At 36.9% G+C, this 15,702-nt stretch overlaps 1 protein-coding gene across 3 annotated transcripts in view; it reads left to right on the top strand.

Moving 5' to 3' along the window:
• LOC139985350 (ras-related protein Rab-37) overlaps positions 1 to 15,702 on the top strand; it is a 173,603-nt gene that overhangs the window by 25,478 nt on the left and 132,423 nt on the right. For all 3 annotated transcript variants that reach the window (XM_071999729.1, XM_071999727.1, XM_071999728.1), the window contains one exon: positions 14,089 to 14,203. In XM_071999729.1, coding sequence (XP_071855830.1) covers positions 14,141 to 14,203 — 63 coding nt within the window. In that variant the 5' untranslated portion in view covers positions 14,089 to 14,140. The remainder of the gene's footprint in view (positions 1 to 14,088; positions 14,204 to 15,702) is intronic.

Here is a 15,702-nt window from a genome sequence, read left to right as displayed (position 1 = left end):
GAAGTAAGATTTGTATGTTTCTAGAAATTGCGTTAGATCATCGACTTTAACGTTAAAATCTCCAACGTTCTTGGAATCAATTTGCAACTAAAAATGTCGAATCTATACTAAGTCGTGAATTTTTCATGCAAATAGTCATCGAATCTTGACCTTGATATTAAAAGTTAAGCCGCATCCAGAGTTTCAAGATGGAGGTCGGTCTAACCTTTCGGCGTGGCATTTAATCGATATCGAACCGTGGTTTCAAAGTCGTGGCCCGTGCATTCCTATCTACTAAATAACCAACGCGACGCCACGGCTCAACTCGAAACAAACTTTCCTACCAATTTCCTCTAAAATCAACGATGAGAACCGCGAGATATTACGCTACTCGCTGGTAGTCTACGCTTATTCACTTACGTATTAGCGTGTGTATTTCCTAGGAACGAGCGATAAGTCACACATCGTTCGATCGGCGAGTGGATAATTCTGTATTATGCGGTGTAATTTAGACGAGAAACGGCTGAACATTTGTTTCTACGATGCTTTTCAAAATAATCTAATTTTCCCTCTTTTGAGGTCTAAATTGAGCGTATCAAGTGTTTTATCCCAACCAAACGGAAGAACAGAAAGAACAAACGAAAGCAGATATTGTTTTATATTTTTCAATTCGAAAAGCTGTAATCGAAAGACTGTGCATGTTTATGCAAATTCGTATCTTTAAGAAATACGCACATGAACGTAAATATGATGCAAATTAACGACATATGCAGTCATTACGATCTAAAATAAATTTGAAAATAATTATACGGAAAGCTGTAAGACTTTGCAAGGATTTGGAGTTGTATCAAAATTACCAAAAACATTTACAACAGAATTTAGTGATAATTTCGCATACCAAGTTTTTCAAAGTAACCAGGATGATATTTGATTGTAAATATTAGAAAGAAACGTAACCAACGTTGTTTCTTCTGGTAAATATTATAACGACCACTTTACTTTGGATATTTTCTATATTGATCGTAACGCGTTCATTCCGTAAACCTTGGCGCCTTAAGATTTGTCATAAACTCAAAAATCCGCAGTCTGGCAATCGATTGCAATTTTCCCTCTTTTAGGCAAATAAATTCTTGATCGTAAAAGATTAAATCGTTGGAGAAATTGTGGCTATTTATCACAAAAGAGGATTTGAATGTCGCAATAAGTCGGTTACATTGGAAATGTCGTTCACCTTTGCATAAGAGATCGCGAATTACGTTTTTGACCCAGTTCCACGATGCAGAGAAACGTCCGTCAGGGACAACAATTGCAGAAACGCGTGGAGAAAATAACCGCGACGAAACTGGTATACCGGTTACTGCGTGTAATTACGACTGGTTCAGAAATTAAACGTAACGCGTTAACATTTTGCCGATTTCTACGTTTGCGATTATCGCGTCTATCGTAACAGTATCTAAAATTATCATGCGTGATAACTGATAACCATATGATTGATAAATCAAATTTTGAACTTTCTTCGGTAGAAAATTTGTCGAGTTCACACATTTGTACTTTATTTTTTTCTTTTAATAACTTGGATAGTTTCATTGATGCTTTTTTAATGGAAATTTAGAATTAGGAATATCGATGAAGTTTTCAGCTATAATGTTAGTTTTATATACAGTTTCATTGATTTCTGATATAAAAATTGCAGAATTAAAAAATCGAGGAAAAATATCGGAAGTATCAAGAAACATGTAGAATTTGGACTGTTTAGAAAATTATTATTTCGCGACACAGAATTTTGATTTAGAATAAGAATTGAAGAACTTATATAAATATTAATGTCTGTTTAAAAAATTTACAACTGCAAGTTGGATAATTATACAAATATTGAAATGTTCTACAGACGATTATTTTAACGATTCATAATATACATCATTCCCATCTTGATTCCTTTATTAATTCAATTGCTATTAAAAATATGTGTTACTACATTAATAAAGTATACAGTGAATCATAAAATCGTTCGAATTGTAGTTGACAGAAAAAAATATTAGTTTTAAATACAAGATAAAGTCCGAATTGGACACGATGTTCATTTTGTTCGCGTGTTCCCGCGTTATTATCGTTAACGATATTATCATCTTTGCCATTGTTCCGGCAAACGACGCATCCGGATGTTATTTTTAATCATAACCTAGAGAAACGTGACGTATATCGCTTTTATCTCTGCTTACATCCCGCTTTTCACATGTTTCACGTCGCGTGATTGCTGCTTCACCTTCTATCGTTTGATATTTATTAAATGTTAAGTAATTCCGACTTTAATTAAGCCGATTTAACGGACGCTTGTTAACGCTCCTTTTTATTTCAGAGGATTGTACAGTTCTATGTAATGTACACTAACCTAATTAGGTTTCTATGAATTATTTCTATCAGTCTTAACCATAAACTTAAGATATATAAACTTATTGAAACTGCAAACAGGAAATAAAATAAAATTTCAATATCAAAATTTGAATTACCTTAATCAAAGTTCCTAACGTTGTTCAACGAATGATTTCGAATTTTTCGAATGAATCGATGAAAGTCGATGAAAAATTTTAGATATATGGTAAAAATCTTCGCATATGTTTAAAATAATACTAAATGTTTAAAATAAAGCTAAACGTCTTAACAAATACATTTATTATTAAGTCATCGGTTAAGATTAATCGAAATTATAAAAATTCTCCCTTCATATTTAAACTAGAAACGTCGCTACTTCCTAAAAAATGAATCATTCTATTGTCAATTTACATTCAACGACGAATTTTAAAGCAATCACGTGTAATTGCCACATTTACCAACAAATCGAAGTTTGCTGATAATTTTTCACACTGGAAGATAAGTAAATGGAAAATGAGAAGTCAGAAACTAGAAAACAAAATCAAATTGAAACTTCTGAACACTTTGTGAATTAAAAAAGTATCGATTCGAATGCTGTGACTAGAAATGTGATCAAGTGATTAAAAAGAAGTCAGGATCACATATCAGGGACTCGTGTACGCGACGTTTCCACGGCAACAATAGCGAAAGTGGCTTCTCGATACAGCACCGTCTCGGCGCGCGGCGTCACGGCGTCGTCGCACGCGACTCCTCAATGTCGTTAATTTTATCGATCACTCGATAACGACTGAAAATTCCCCATAAAACGTCTATTCTCCGTTTCATTCATTTCTCTATATCCGCTGCCATTTGCAATCAACCGATCGTTACAATATCACTTATAGTTTCAAAATAACTTTGATGATCTTCATGTCGCTAGAAGGAGAATCTTCTTCGTGTGACTTGTAATTCGAAAAATTGAACAGTCTCAAGTGTATATTATTATATGCGTTGGTTTATTAAAGAGACGAGTGATAAAATTGTATTAGTCAGTGTATATTAAAATCACTTTAAGTACAAGAACAGAGATAGCGTATGGCTCAATGCTACTGTTCAACTGCGCTACTTTGCTATTCGAATGTCTGACTCGCTATAAACATACGCTACAATGACTGTCCCAGAGATCACGTTCGTCTATTTGTATCGACCGATGGTATTTTAAAAAGTTCAAACGCAACTTCGGTTGACGATTACAAACAACGGCGATAATATTTTGTCCGGAGTTTGTTTATCTTTGAACCTAGCAAACCAAAACAACGTTGCCATTCCAACAATACGAGTTTCTCCCGATTTGGATCTTCCGTCGACTCATGTTCCGCTACAAGTCCAATGACAAGCTATTTATTGCAAGCGTAATCTTAATGGAAAAATTAGTATACAACATGAACAGTAGTCTTAAACATACAATTAATGCTCAAGATAGTCTCATTAAGTATCGTGGCTTATTAATATAACGGGTGATCAAATACTTTGCTTATTGTTGCGATGTGTATGTTCCAATAAATATCTTGTAACTCCTATATTTTCACATTCGTCTCGGATTTTATCATCGATAAAATGATAGCCGTGTCTCGTAATGGAGCTAATGAGATTTCAAAACGATCCGTGTATTATACAGATAGAAAGTTTCTAATAGCAATGTTCGAATAGTTTCGCGAGCCACCGTATGTATAGCAGAATATTGTAACGTGAAATTTATTTTTGAAACTTACTGCACATATAACAGCACTAATTATCACATACATATAAGGAGGTACTTATTATACAGGGTGAGTCAGAACATGTGTAAAGTACGGCTGATTCAGCACACTAAAATAAGAAGCAAAGTTCATACCTATAAACATATGTCCGATATGACCTTGTTTTTGAGGTGCAGTCTATTTTGTGCTGTTGGACGTCACTTAGATCAACCGTTTCAAACGATGGCAAATGGAAAGATCCTATTGGCCTTGTTTCCTCACCAGTTCGTCCTCCGAACCTAAAACCATTCGATTATTAGTTATGAGGGCGTTTAGAGTCTCTTGTTTATAAAACGTCAGTCGACAGCGTTGAAATTCTTCGTTAACGCTACGGTCAAAGTTGCTGACAAATCCGTGTAAATTGTTCGAGCAAGTTGAACAATTTATGACGCGATGCATTCACGCTTTTATCAAAACTGCACCTGATCACTTGGAGCAATTTGTCCGGAGGTAGGTAAACAACAGTTGCAACACAGAACAATCTGTTAGTGGAAAACAAGGCTATATGCTTATGAACTTTTCGATCAACATTCTCATTCAGCCTGTATAATCGCAAATCTGCCTGTCCTTAAAATTTGTAACTAAATTCCATTCTGTCGAAGAGATGCAAGTGTGTGAATATTTCTCGACGTTGGCATATATGCGTAATACAAATTTCGATTTCTATCTCGATCTCGATATCCATCTGCTTTACCATTAAATCGTTCGATCGTGCACGACGCGAAGCATGTAGCAGAATAAATAAAACGAACGAAGCAAAAGAACCAAAAGAGAGACAAGATTGAAACGTTTGGGCGGAACGATAAATGACGAAAGTTCGAATCGCAACGAGGATTCGCGCCGCTTAAAAGATCGATCTTTATTAAACAGGCCGCGTGTCCATTTGACGATCGATTGATCGTTGAATTAATAAATCGTTGCAACGGTATAATGTTTGCTCCGTCGCGATTAATGGACCGTGTCAATCAACGTGTCGAGTCGTTAACGCGATTATTCACGCCGCGCCAACCGCTGCTCCTTGAGCTTTCGATCGAGAGCGATTAATGACGGCCGAAGCTTCGTCCTGTCTTTGCTTATTTTGCAGCGCGCCATCGGCCATGCGAATTTATGGTTTCAGCTGCACGCATTTGCACGCGATCCGAAAGATCCGAGACACGACGAAGGATGACGCTTTACTTTGCAAATTTTTCGCGCGATTGCGTTCTCGGATGAATCTTTTGACGGATGCTTGTGGAACCAAAATTGGCATTAGAGTTCATTATTTTTACATTAGCACATAAGGGATTGTACATATAGGAAATGTCAGATAACATTCTCTTCTTCTTTAGCTGAATTTGCGTTTAGCGTATAAAATACACTGTCCAAGAGAATTAAAAGTCGAATAAACTATGAAGGATTTTGCTACAATAATGAAATAATAAAAATGATGAAATAGGCTTGACAGATTCACTTTTCGCTCGTACATGTAACAAAGATGTGGTTCAAACAAAAATTCCTTCTTTCTAAAAAAAAGTCTTCAAAACGTTAGTGTGCTTCCTGCACAAATATTGTACGCCCACTTTCAGTGAAATTTAAGCTTCTACATGCAGCGAATAGTTCTCGACCGTTTGCTTATGCTTTGTAAAAGTCACGTTTATATCTACTTTACAAATTTGTCAAAAATAACAAGTATATTTATAGATATCTTCAAGAACCATGATCCATCTTTGTCATCTTGTGTTCCTTAAAAGGTTCAATGCACATCTCTAAAAATAAATATCAGACGCAAACAGTATTTATTCAACTACGAAGTATCACCGAATTTTTAAAATTGTTTTCCTCGAAAACGCTAAAAGTGGACGTACTATATCGGTGCCGCAAACTATCGATATTAAAGGAAAACAACTGACCGATTGAAAAACGGAGAATCATCAGCATGGTAAACAACGAATTAACATGGTATCGCTTTGAGAGGAAATGGAGCGATAGTGCTCGAGTGGCAAAAGGGTCGCAGAGGGTTGGAACCGGGCGAGGAACGCGAATCGTGGCGGGTGCTCGGGATCACCGGCGTGCAGAGTCGTAAAACACGTGCGAGCGTGGTTCGCGGTGCCGACCACGTAGGTGGGGAACATATGGGGAACCGTGGCTAAATATAGAGAGCGCTTTTATGGCGTGCGGTCGTGCCTCTGGGATCCACGGACGATCCACGAACCCCGATGCCCTTTATCCGATCCGACCGTGCGCCTCTCTCATTAGGGCAGCGTCACGTTATCGAACGGATCGCCATGATTTCGCCAACCCAACATTCGTGAAATCGTGTAGAAACCGTGATCATGGAGAAACGCTCGATTTAGAGAAAAATTTGTCGTGTGGAAGAGCGTGTCTTTCGTCTCGTTTGATTAATCTTCGTTGTTTGCTGATTGGTTACGCCACACGGGATGGTAAGTTTCAGTGAAATTCTGGAGTTTGCCGTTTCTGAAATTGTTTCTTTATTTAAACCCCACGTAGGTTCTGAGTTATTAATTGAATAGATTTAAATAAATAAGCAGATATTTATTACATCTCAACGTGCCATAGATAGCGAGGAATTTGTTGCCTATCTGTAAAGTGTGTACGTTCAGACACAGGCTTTATAAAATTGTGAAATTGCGTGTTTTAGTTTGTCAGGTTTTGTTTCTTTAGCTTTGCTTCTCTTAAAAATTTACTATGCTTGAGAATTATATATGCACACCTGTATTTAGATTTGTATTAGGTTTTATACGGTTAGGTTTACGTTCTTCTAATCGATCTTTATAATTCAGCGTGGCAACGTACTTTCGAAAGATCGTAGGTTTGTTAAACTTTTTCGAAGTTCAACTTTCTCAACATTTTATTGCGTATTTATAAATTATTCAAGCTTGAATCAGCTTCCGAATTATGCGAGCGCGAAACACGAATTGTATCCTTTGTTTCAATGGATATCGATCAGTTCCGTGATTAGGGTTGAGGATGTAGAAACTTGTAGTTTTAGTTTGTTCTTTATTTTCGGTTCTTCTAGAAATTTATTCCAGAAACTTATCATTAAATTTACACAAACGAAGGATCTAAAACTACAATCATCCTGATCATACGAGCTACAACTCGCTTCTCGCTCATACAAGCTACGATCAAAACAAAAACAGACTGTGTCTGCTTCAACCCTTCGTTCGCTCGTTGGTGAAAAATTTGTCGAAGAAATGGAAAATAGACAAGAACATCGTGTGTATCAGAGCTGTTCGTCTCGAATACGAAACAGAAGCTTGTCTGAATTTAATTGGAATGGTGGCTAGACGAACGTCAACGTCATCGTTCGTCAAGGTTCACGGACGGCCGATGAGTGCAGTCTTTGTTCGCTAACGGATCACAATAAAGCTTCCGACCATGAGTACGATTCGCTTGACTGGCGGTGGAAGACGAGGAAACAACGACCGAGGAAGTACACTAAGCGGAGAGTTCAAGGACAGCAAAGGAGTTTCTCTTGCAAATATATCCTCGTTCTTATTGAAAAACGTCCTAAAGAATAGCAACTCCGAAATCCTTTTCGTTTCCAATGGCGGAGATTGAAATTGGGGAGAGACTTGGCGTCTTTGAAAGTTCATTTGTAGACTACGGGTTTTTATAGGAAGTTTCAAAGTGCAACATTACGTAGAACGCGCATAATGTGAAAAGGTATATAACACTTTTTTGTGCTTTTTATAACACTTGGATGGTAAAACAATTTTCTATCGTGTTTATCTTTTTCGATTCTACATATTTTCTGACAAATATGAATTTGCATAAGAATCCACAGTCTAGTCATTTGCATCTTTGAAACTGTTGATTCGTTTGTGTTACGTGATAATGCGATAAACTACGTTTTAAACGATGACGATATATATCGATATGCTGGTTATTAAATACGTAATAGCAATAACGGAATGTTATCGAGAAGAAGATCGTTTTCTAGAAATTCCTTGAGTCCCAAAAGTACTTCAAGAGGATGAAATATTATACGGGAATGTATGAGGATTAATCACTCGTAATGAATTTGAAAATGACATTTCTCATCGCTCATATGGGTGTCTAGTAATTAATTTGTCGACCAACCTGTAATATAAACGGATCTATCAATTACGCGGTGAATAATTGGCGAACGCAAGTGAATATGACATATCAAACGCAACGCTGTGTTTTAACGCGGAAAAATCGTTTAAATTGTGAAATTTCACGCTAATAACGATGTAATTATGCATCTTGGCCGCAGCATTTCATTTCCGGTTCCTTTCAATCAATCTACATTACCGATATCTGTATTATTAACAATTTAGCCGTAACAGAGCTGTGCAATTTAAAGAAATTGATATATTATATTTATAACATCGCGATTAAAGTGCGGATATTCATGCAAGTTCATATTTTTCTAAATACAATTTCAAAAACCGGGCCTAGACGGAACTGTGTTTTACCAAATATCATGACAAACATTACACTCTGTACATGTCACATTACGTGTATGTTGCACATTTTTATCTTCAAATTATCCAGAACACGTAAAACTCCGCGGTTTAATTACGATAAACTATCGCTCGTCCCTTAATAGTTTACACATCGTTTAACGATCTATGCTCGTCGTAGATTGCATCGCGTCGTCCAATTTTCCCGCAAAATGAAAACTTGCCCGCCAGCTTCTTCCTCCCAACCATAAAGAAACGAAAACTTGAGAGCAGAGACGCAACGTTTCTCTCTTGCACTGCCGTCGCTGCGCGCGGAGGGAGATGCCGGAGCGAGATAAGCGACGCGCCTGCTTTCCAATTCGCAACGGATGATCGCGCGGCAGAAGTGCGTGAGAGGTAACGTGGGCGGGTGGAACTTATTGCGGTGGGTGGGCCAGGCAGCGAGCGTGCGACAGAGACCGCCAACGGAACCCGTTTCTCCTCTATCCTCGTGTGCACTGGCTCGTGAAGCCGACAAAGACAAACCCAGACAGAGAACGAATCCATTAAACAAGCACCAACATCGCTGAATCGATTCGTCGAACGAAGAGGGAACATGTAAGAAAAAGGGGAAGACTTATTGCAGAAAGTGAGACAAGGATAGACATATGTATAGAACGAACAAGAAACGAAGATAGAAGATATTCGGAGCGGGAGAGCGAGAAAAGGACAAACACAGAAGCATTAGAGGACGGATAAAGATAGAAGATATTCGGAGCGGGAGAGTGAGAGAAGGATAAACGTACGTGGAAGCGTCAAGGTGCAGATAAAGATAGAAGATAGAAGGAGCGGGAGAGCGCCGGGGCTGCAAAAAAATGTGCGTGACGCGAGTCAAGAACGACAGAGATAGGGGGAACAGAGTTGTTCCGCGGAACCAAAGAGGGATAGGTATACAATGTGAAAGAAGAAGAAGAAAAATAAAGATAGCGATATACGATACTGTGAGGGAACGACGAAAGCGGAGAAAAAACTGTGCACGCAAGCCTGTCGGAGGAGGAGCGATGTATATACTGAACAAGGAGAGACGATTAGACGAGGATAGTCTTACAAGTAGTATGTTAGAGCGACAAAGAAAGGGAGCGACTAGCGTTTGAATGGAACAGAGAACGTGAATTGGAGAAAAAAAGAGACTGTCTAGTATGAAATAAAAAGAGATGGAGCATATAAAGAGCGACTAGTGGAACGAAGAAAAGAGAGTTATATGCTACTGGATAGGGAAGAGTATCATTGAGAGAAAGATAGTCGATATGGATGGCAGATTGTTTGACAGAGACTGGAGCTTTGAGTGGAACGTATGGAATATGAGAATGAAGATATTACGAACGTGATGAGGACGAGGATGAAAGATAGTAGATACGACGGTAGTGTATAGGGCATTGGGCACGGTAGTGTCGAGTATGTATTGGCTGTGAGTTCGTGGGAGAGAAAAAGATGGGAATATTCTGTCGGTATTTTGTATGAAGACTACAGTAGAAGAACGCCAGTTAAATCTATTCTTTACAGAGAAACGACTTTAAAATTCAGTGTGCTGTCAATCAATCCCATGTTATCAAAGTTGATCTTTTATTTCTTACTGGAGCTGCTAATTCGTTCCTTCGTACTCTTCAAAAATGACAAAATATTGATTGCCTTAATGATTATACTTCTAGTTTTCACAAAACTTCGTCATTTTACCAATTGTTTTTAAAAGACTTACTCATTTTGACCTTTCTTTCTTACATACATCATACTAAAGTACTTGCTTCGTACTCGTAAATATCGACCTAAATACTCAAAATAAGGATTATGGATTGAGCGTGGCAAGGTTGAACGGGTTCTGCTTTTATCAAAGTTTAATTTTAATGCCGACTTTATCTCCAAATTACGAGATCGTAGATTGCTGGATACAAATCGCGTGTAATATCTCAATGTTTTACTTCAGACAATATTAAAGTGCCTACGTACTACTTATGTAGGTACTTGTGGAAAATGTCATAAAGCAAAAGGTTAAAGAGTAGGGTCACGCGGAGGTTAATATATAGGTAACTACGCTACATGTACGTAGATTAAATAAAATTGCTATTATAACCTTCACCTGGAGAAAGGGTTAATAAAGATAAAAAAAATCTCCGAATATTTAGCAACGCTTAATTTGATAAAATAAACTATAGAAATTACTCGACTCCCCCTTCGCATTATTCTTCATTCTTTAATTTTGAAGTTTAAGCGAAGAGTTATTCGAAGAGTCGTGTAGTACTTGCGCATATTCCATACTATGAGTTAAACAGGTTTGGTATCTTTTTGCAAATGATATTACCTAGTCCTTTCAAGGTAATTGCACAGAGACGTCAATTACAAAAATTAACTGGATAATTTTCCCACGATTGTATTTACCGATGGGGAGATGCGAGTGTGCAAATTGGCCCGGGATAATGGCGACGACGTGACGCAGGCATCCGGCCAAAGAAACCGGCCCAATTTTAACCAACTTAATGAAATGAAGTTAAACCATGTTAATAGTCGTTAGCTTAATGAACAATTTTCGTAATTCGCGTCTATTTTGCAAACTTGTAAATCCGTTTTTCAAATTTCTGTCTCGACTGAGGTAACGAGGATCGTTAGGCTAAAAAAATCGTGAACGATCCGGCTCCGATTTGGATGTAACGATCGATTTTATTTTATACAGTCGTTTTTTCAAATGAGAATGACTGACGCAGCAACATTTTTACGCATTTTTTTAAATTCTTCGTTGAAGACCATTTTCTTCTAACGCGTTACAGAGCATTCAATTTTTGTTAACAACATTTTCTTCCATCTATAACCGTTTTTGAGTTGCCTGTTAAGGGATATAAGAAAAGAGATAAAAGGAATCGGACTTTGGAGGCTGATTTTATCCTTTTAAATTTGAGTTTCCGTAGCTAAAAAAATATGTTTGGCTACTATCTCTGGCTGTTATTTAAACCTACAAAGTTTTATCCAAATGGGATCGTTCGCGAACGTTCCTTGTTAGTTTATTAATGAAAATTAATATCAGGAAATTTATCTTCATTCCGCTTAAGAATATAGTTACATAATTTCATTCTATGAATTATTAGTGTGCCATTATGCCATTGCGTGCGAAGTTTCAATTTTTCGCAAACGTTGCTTCGAATATTTTGCAGCCCAATTTTAATTTTTAATTACACATTAAGTCTTTTAGTTATAATTTCATTTCTACTAATTGCTTTTAATTTTAATTGAAAATCTTATGATTTTTGCAAGCAACACGGTCGAATGATCAGGCAATAAAAGAATCAATTAAGGGAGCTTTATTTATTGTCGCTGAAACTTAAGAAAGGGATAGATCTTCGCTAAATTCGAAATTAAGAAAACTTTGATTTTGCTAGACAAGCGTAATTCTAAGTTTTTGGAAATTTTTTACGTCTTTTGCGAGCAACATTACAACTACATAATTAGGAAAGAAAAGAATTAATTAAGGAAGTTCTTTGCCACTTTTTCAATACTCCATCGAATCTATAATTTATGAAACAATAGAGAAATTCGTTTAAACTTTCGTCAGTTTTAGCGCGCTCCTGGTAGTAAAAATATCGCATGTTTCCGCTGACGAAGCATGTTTCTGCGAGCCGACGTGCAATTTTTAACGATGTTTGCTCGTCTAGATTCGCGTCCTGGTATTTTCCTCGAACTAACGAACTTTCGTTTAGGAAACTCGCGTCGCGATGCCCCGCTTTTCAATCCGCTTAACGCGGTTTCATTTATGCAAAAGTGACGGCGCGCACGTTGAAGATTGTTCGACTCCCGCGGGGCTAAATCCGATCTGTTTACGCAACCGTGACTTCCAGACGACTGCAAATTGCCACGTAAATGTATTACCGAACGATCTCGTTAATTTCTACAAGTGTTTCTGTCGTCTTTATCGTTTCGTGTCAATTCTACGCTCACTCTAAGACACGTTCCATTAACAAACAAACAGTATTTTTTAACATTACGTATACGAAGAAATATTACAATGTTGTGAAGATTAAGATATTTATAAAAATCTGATAAATTTCAATAAGCATTATATTATTATGATTATTATAAATTACTATTTCGTTCGAGGTCTTAAATTATAAATAACTGATATATTTAACACTAGAACCTGCCTGAAATATGTACTCAAATGTTCTATATATAAATCAATATATATATTTATATTTATATTTCAAATGATATTAATTAAAATAAATAAATCTATAAAATTGTGATTTTCTAAATAATGATACATATGTTGTCAGTATAATTACATGAAAAGGAAATCTGAAATTTGTCTGACGAGTTTGATGGTTCTAATGTCAGTATCATAATAATATTCCCCATAATAATGATGTATAAGTAAAAATTAATTTCTGTAGCATTTTTAGGTATTTATCACGTTTCTCGATGACTATACTATTTTAACCAGTCGCAAGATTCGCGATTTTTTCAGAAATTTTTAGCACAATCTTGTATCTTCTATCGTACCTTTTTCTTTTGATAAATATAAAAAGATATGATCATAATACGATAATACACATGATAATAGGAAAAAGAAAAAGCATTGGAATACAATTGGCGGTTACAAACAAACTGGTCGGCTGAACGGTCGATTGTTGAAAAATTGTAGTGAATCGCTTTGTATGAACGCAAACATTTGGTCGACTAGTTTCGTCGACCATCGACTAGTCTACTTGATCAATTTTAGTCGACAGATTTAGTCGACCCGACCGTAGCCGTCTTAACGGACACTTTGTTTGGATAACAGAACGTTCAAATAACAAAGTACCTATTCGGATAATAGAGTATTTTTGAAAAAATAATAGACCCATTTTTTTCTTGTATTGTTTGAAACGTAAAACGTAAAATACGAAAGGTAGAAAAGAAAATATTCAACGTGGAATTAATGTCAAAAATAAAAAAACAAAAATATTAAGCCTATTTTCTTCTTGAACCGTTCAAAATGTAAAATACGAAATTTAAAAATAAAAATTGAATTAATGTTAAAGATATTCCTTAACTTCCACGTATTTTTGAACAAGTAATAAACCTATTGTCTTATTTTGCATTGTTATTGTTTTGCAAATGTAATTCATAAAATACGAAACGCAAAAAAAAAACAAAATTTTCAACATTGAATTAATGTTGAAAATGTTCCTTAACCTCTGTACCTAGTTAAAAGAGTTAAGGTCTAAGTAAACCTATAAAAGGAAAAATTCATCCCTTTATGCTTTACGGACTGAAACAGTGAACCCTCGCCCTAAAAAAGCTTATTTCAGTAAGCAAAACAACCCTTCGCCACCTCGCCCCATACTGAAGCCATATTGCTATAATTTGCCCTCATAAATGGCGAAACTCTTTGCGAATGTCATAATCGACAAGGGATGTTGCGTATTCGTTTATCACGTATTCAGCCCCTCGCGAATTCCCTCGAATCGAATTACGAGCTTACAAATCTGCTCCCATTCACTGACTAACGGTGCTTTCTCTCTTAACAGACATCTGATGTGACGTCGTTGAACAATCTGGTGGGCCGTGTAAAGGGGTAAAATGAGGGGTGGCAGTGGTGACGTCCCTCCCATGGTCACCGTCCCCGCCTCCGCGTCTCTTAATGTGAGTATACCGTACATTATTCCCTATCAACTAAAAACTTGAAACTAATATCTGTTTCACGGAACCTAAGAAGGGAATTTGAAAGGATGTCAACTTAGAATTTCTTTGCCTTGCAACACTATTTCATAGAGAATCTATAGAAGTAAAGAAAATTCTTATTAATTTCGAACGAACGAGATTTAATAAACAAATTCCTTGTGAATTTATAAAGATAATACAATTTTACGCGGTGGCTGATGTACATACACAAAAAGACAAAGAAATATTTACCTACTCGAACAATTTTGGAAACTCATGATGGATCTTGATAATTATGGACAATAGAAAAGACGTTGCTCGGTATACGTTTAATCAGAATCACTATAGTTGCATGGCTAACATAGTTACACAAATGCCGCGTATCGGTGCGGTTCTAATGTGTACAAGACAGCTATACATAAAATAATCGATGTACATATGATTAATATTAGGTTGTCCGAAAAGTGTCTTTCTTTTACAGACCCGTCTTTTGCAACGATGCATCCTTATACAAACGTAAAACCTAATCTGTCGAGCATTGTGATCTTTATTTTGATAGAACAAAATGGATCATACGTATTTCGATAAAATAATATGAAACGGAAAATGTTGTGCATTCATTATTTCCCTATAAAACGAAAGAAACTTTCCGGACGACCTAATATCATCGAAAATTTGGATCGTTACTTTTCAAATAACTGTGTTAAAAAATTACGAAAGCCAGAAAAATAAAGATACCACTCCACCTCGATCATCTTGATCCTCAGACACGCGTATCCTATAAAAAACAAACTTCAAAAGGATCAAAATTTCTCCTGGACAGCTCCTTATAAGTACACCTCAGCCATCATCCTCCTTGGTAATATACAATCTGCGTAATGTCTTGCCATCGCGAGACGACCAAATCCCTGGAGGATTTTTCAAAGTGTCGCGAGCCCGTTTCCCGCGGGATGATTTCGTAAGCCAATTACCGCGGGCGAGTTTATCGTCACCGCGGAACCGGGCCGTCGTTGAGCAACGCGAAAACCGGTGCTGCAAGTATTCCGCTCGACAGTCGTGTACGTAGGCCTCCATCGATCCTCTCTGGATCGAACAGACGATCGATTCGATCGTGGATACCCCGCGCGATAACGAGGGTTTCATCCGAACGGAAGGAACATGCTCCTTTTCCCCTTTTTGCTTTTCGATGACACGAACTGCGTCCCCTTTTTTCTTCTTTTTGGATTCTTAAGAGGATTGGAACATCCTCGCAGACATCGCGGTGGAAAATGTTTTCGAGATTATTTTTCGTTGGGATTAACGATAAAGCGAAGATTTGAAAATAGTAGGATGGAATTTCAAATGTGCATTTTTTGCAGTAATGAAGCTATTAACATGATATCAACGGGGTCGACGTTTTTAATTTTTAACGTTGAGGTCGAGAGACGTTTCTCGCGCTAGAAACGTTGACATTTTCACATACACCGGCGTAGTATTAGGAC

This window comes from Bombus fervidus, chromosome 3 (genome assembly GCF_041682495.2).
Source record: "Bombus fervidus isolate BK054 chromosome 3, iyBomFerv1, whole genome shotgun sequence".
Classification (NCBI taxonomy): domain Eukaryota; kingdom Metazoa; phylum Arthropoda; class Insecta; order Hymenoptera; family Apidae; genus Bombus; species Bombus fervidus.
The sequence above is the reverse complement of the archived record's forward strand: the minus strand, read 5'-3'. Positions and strand labels throughout refer to the sequence as shown.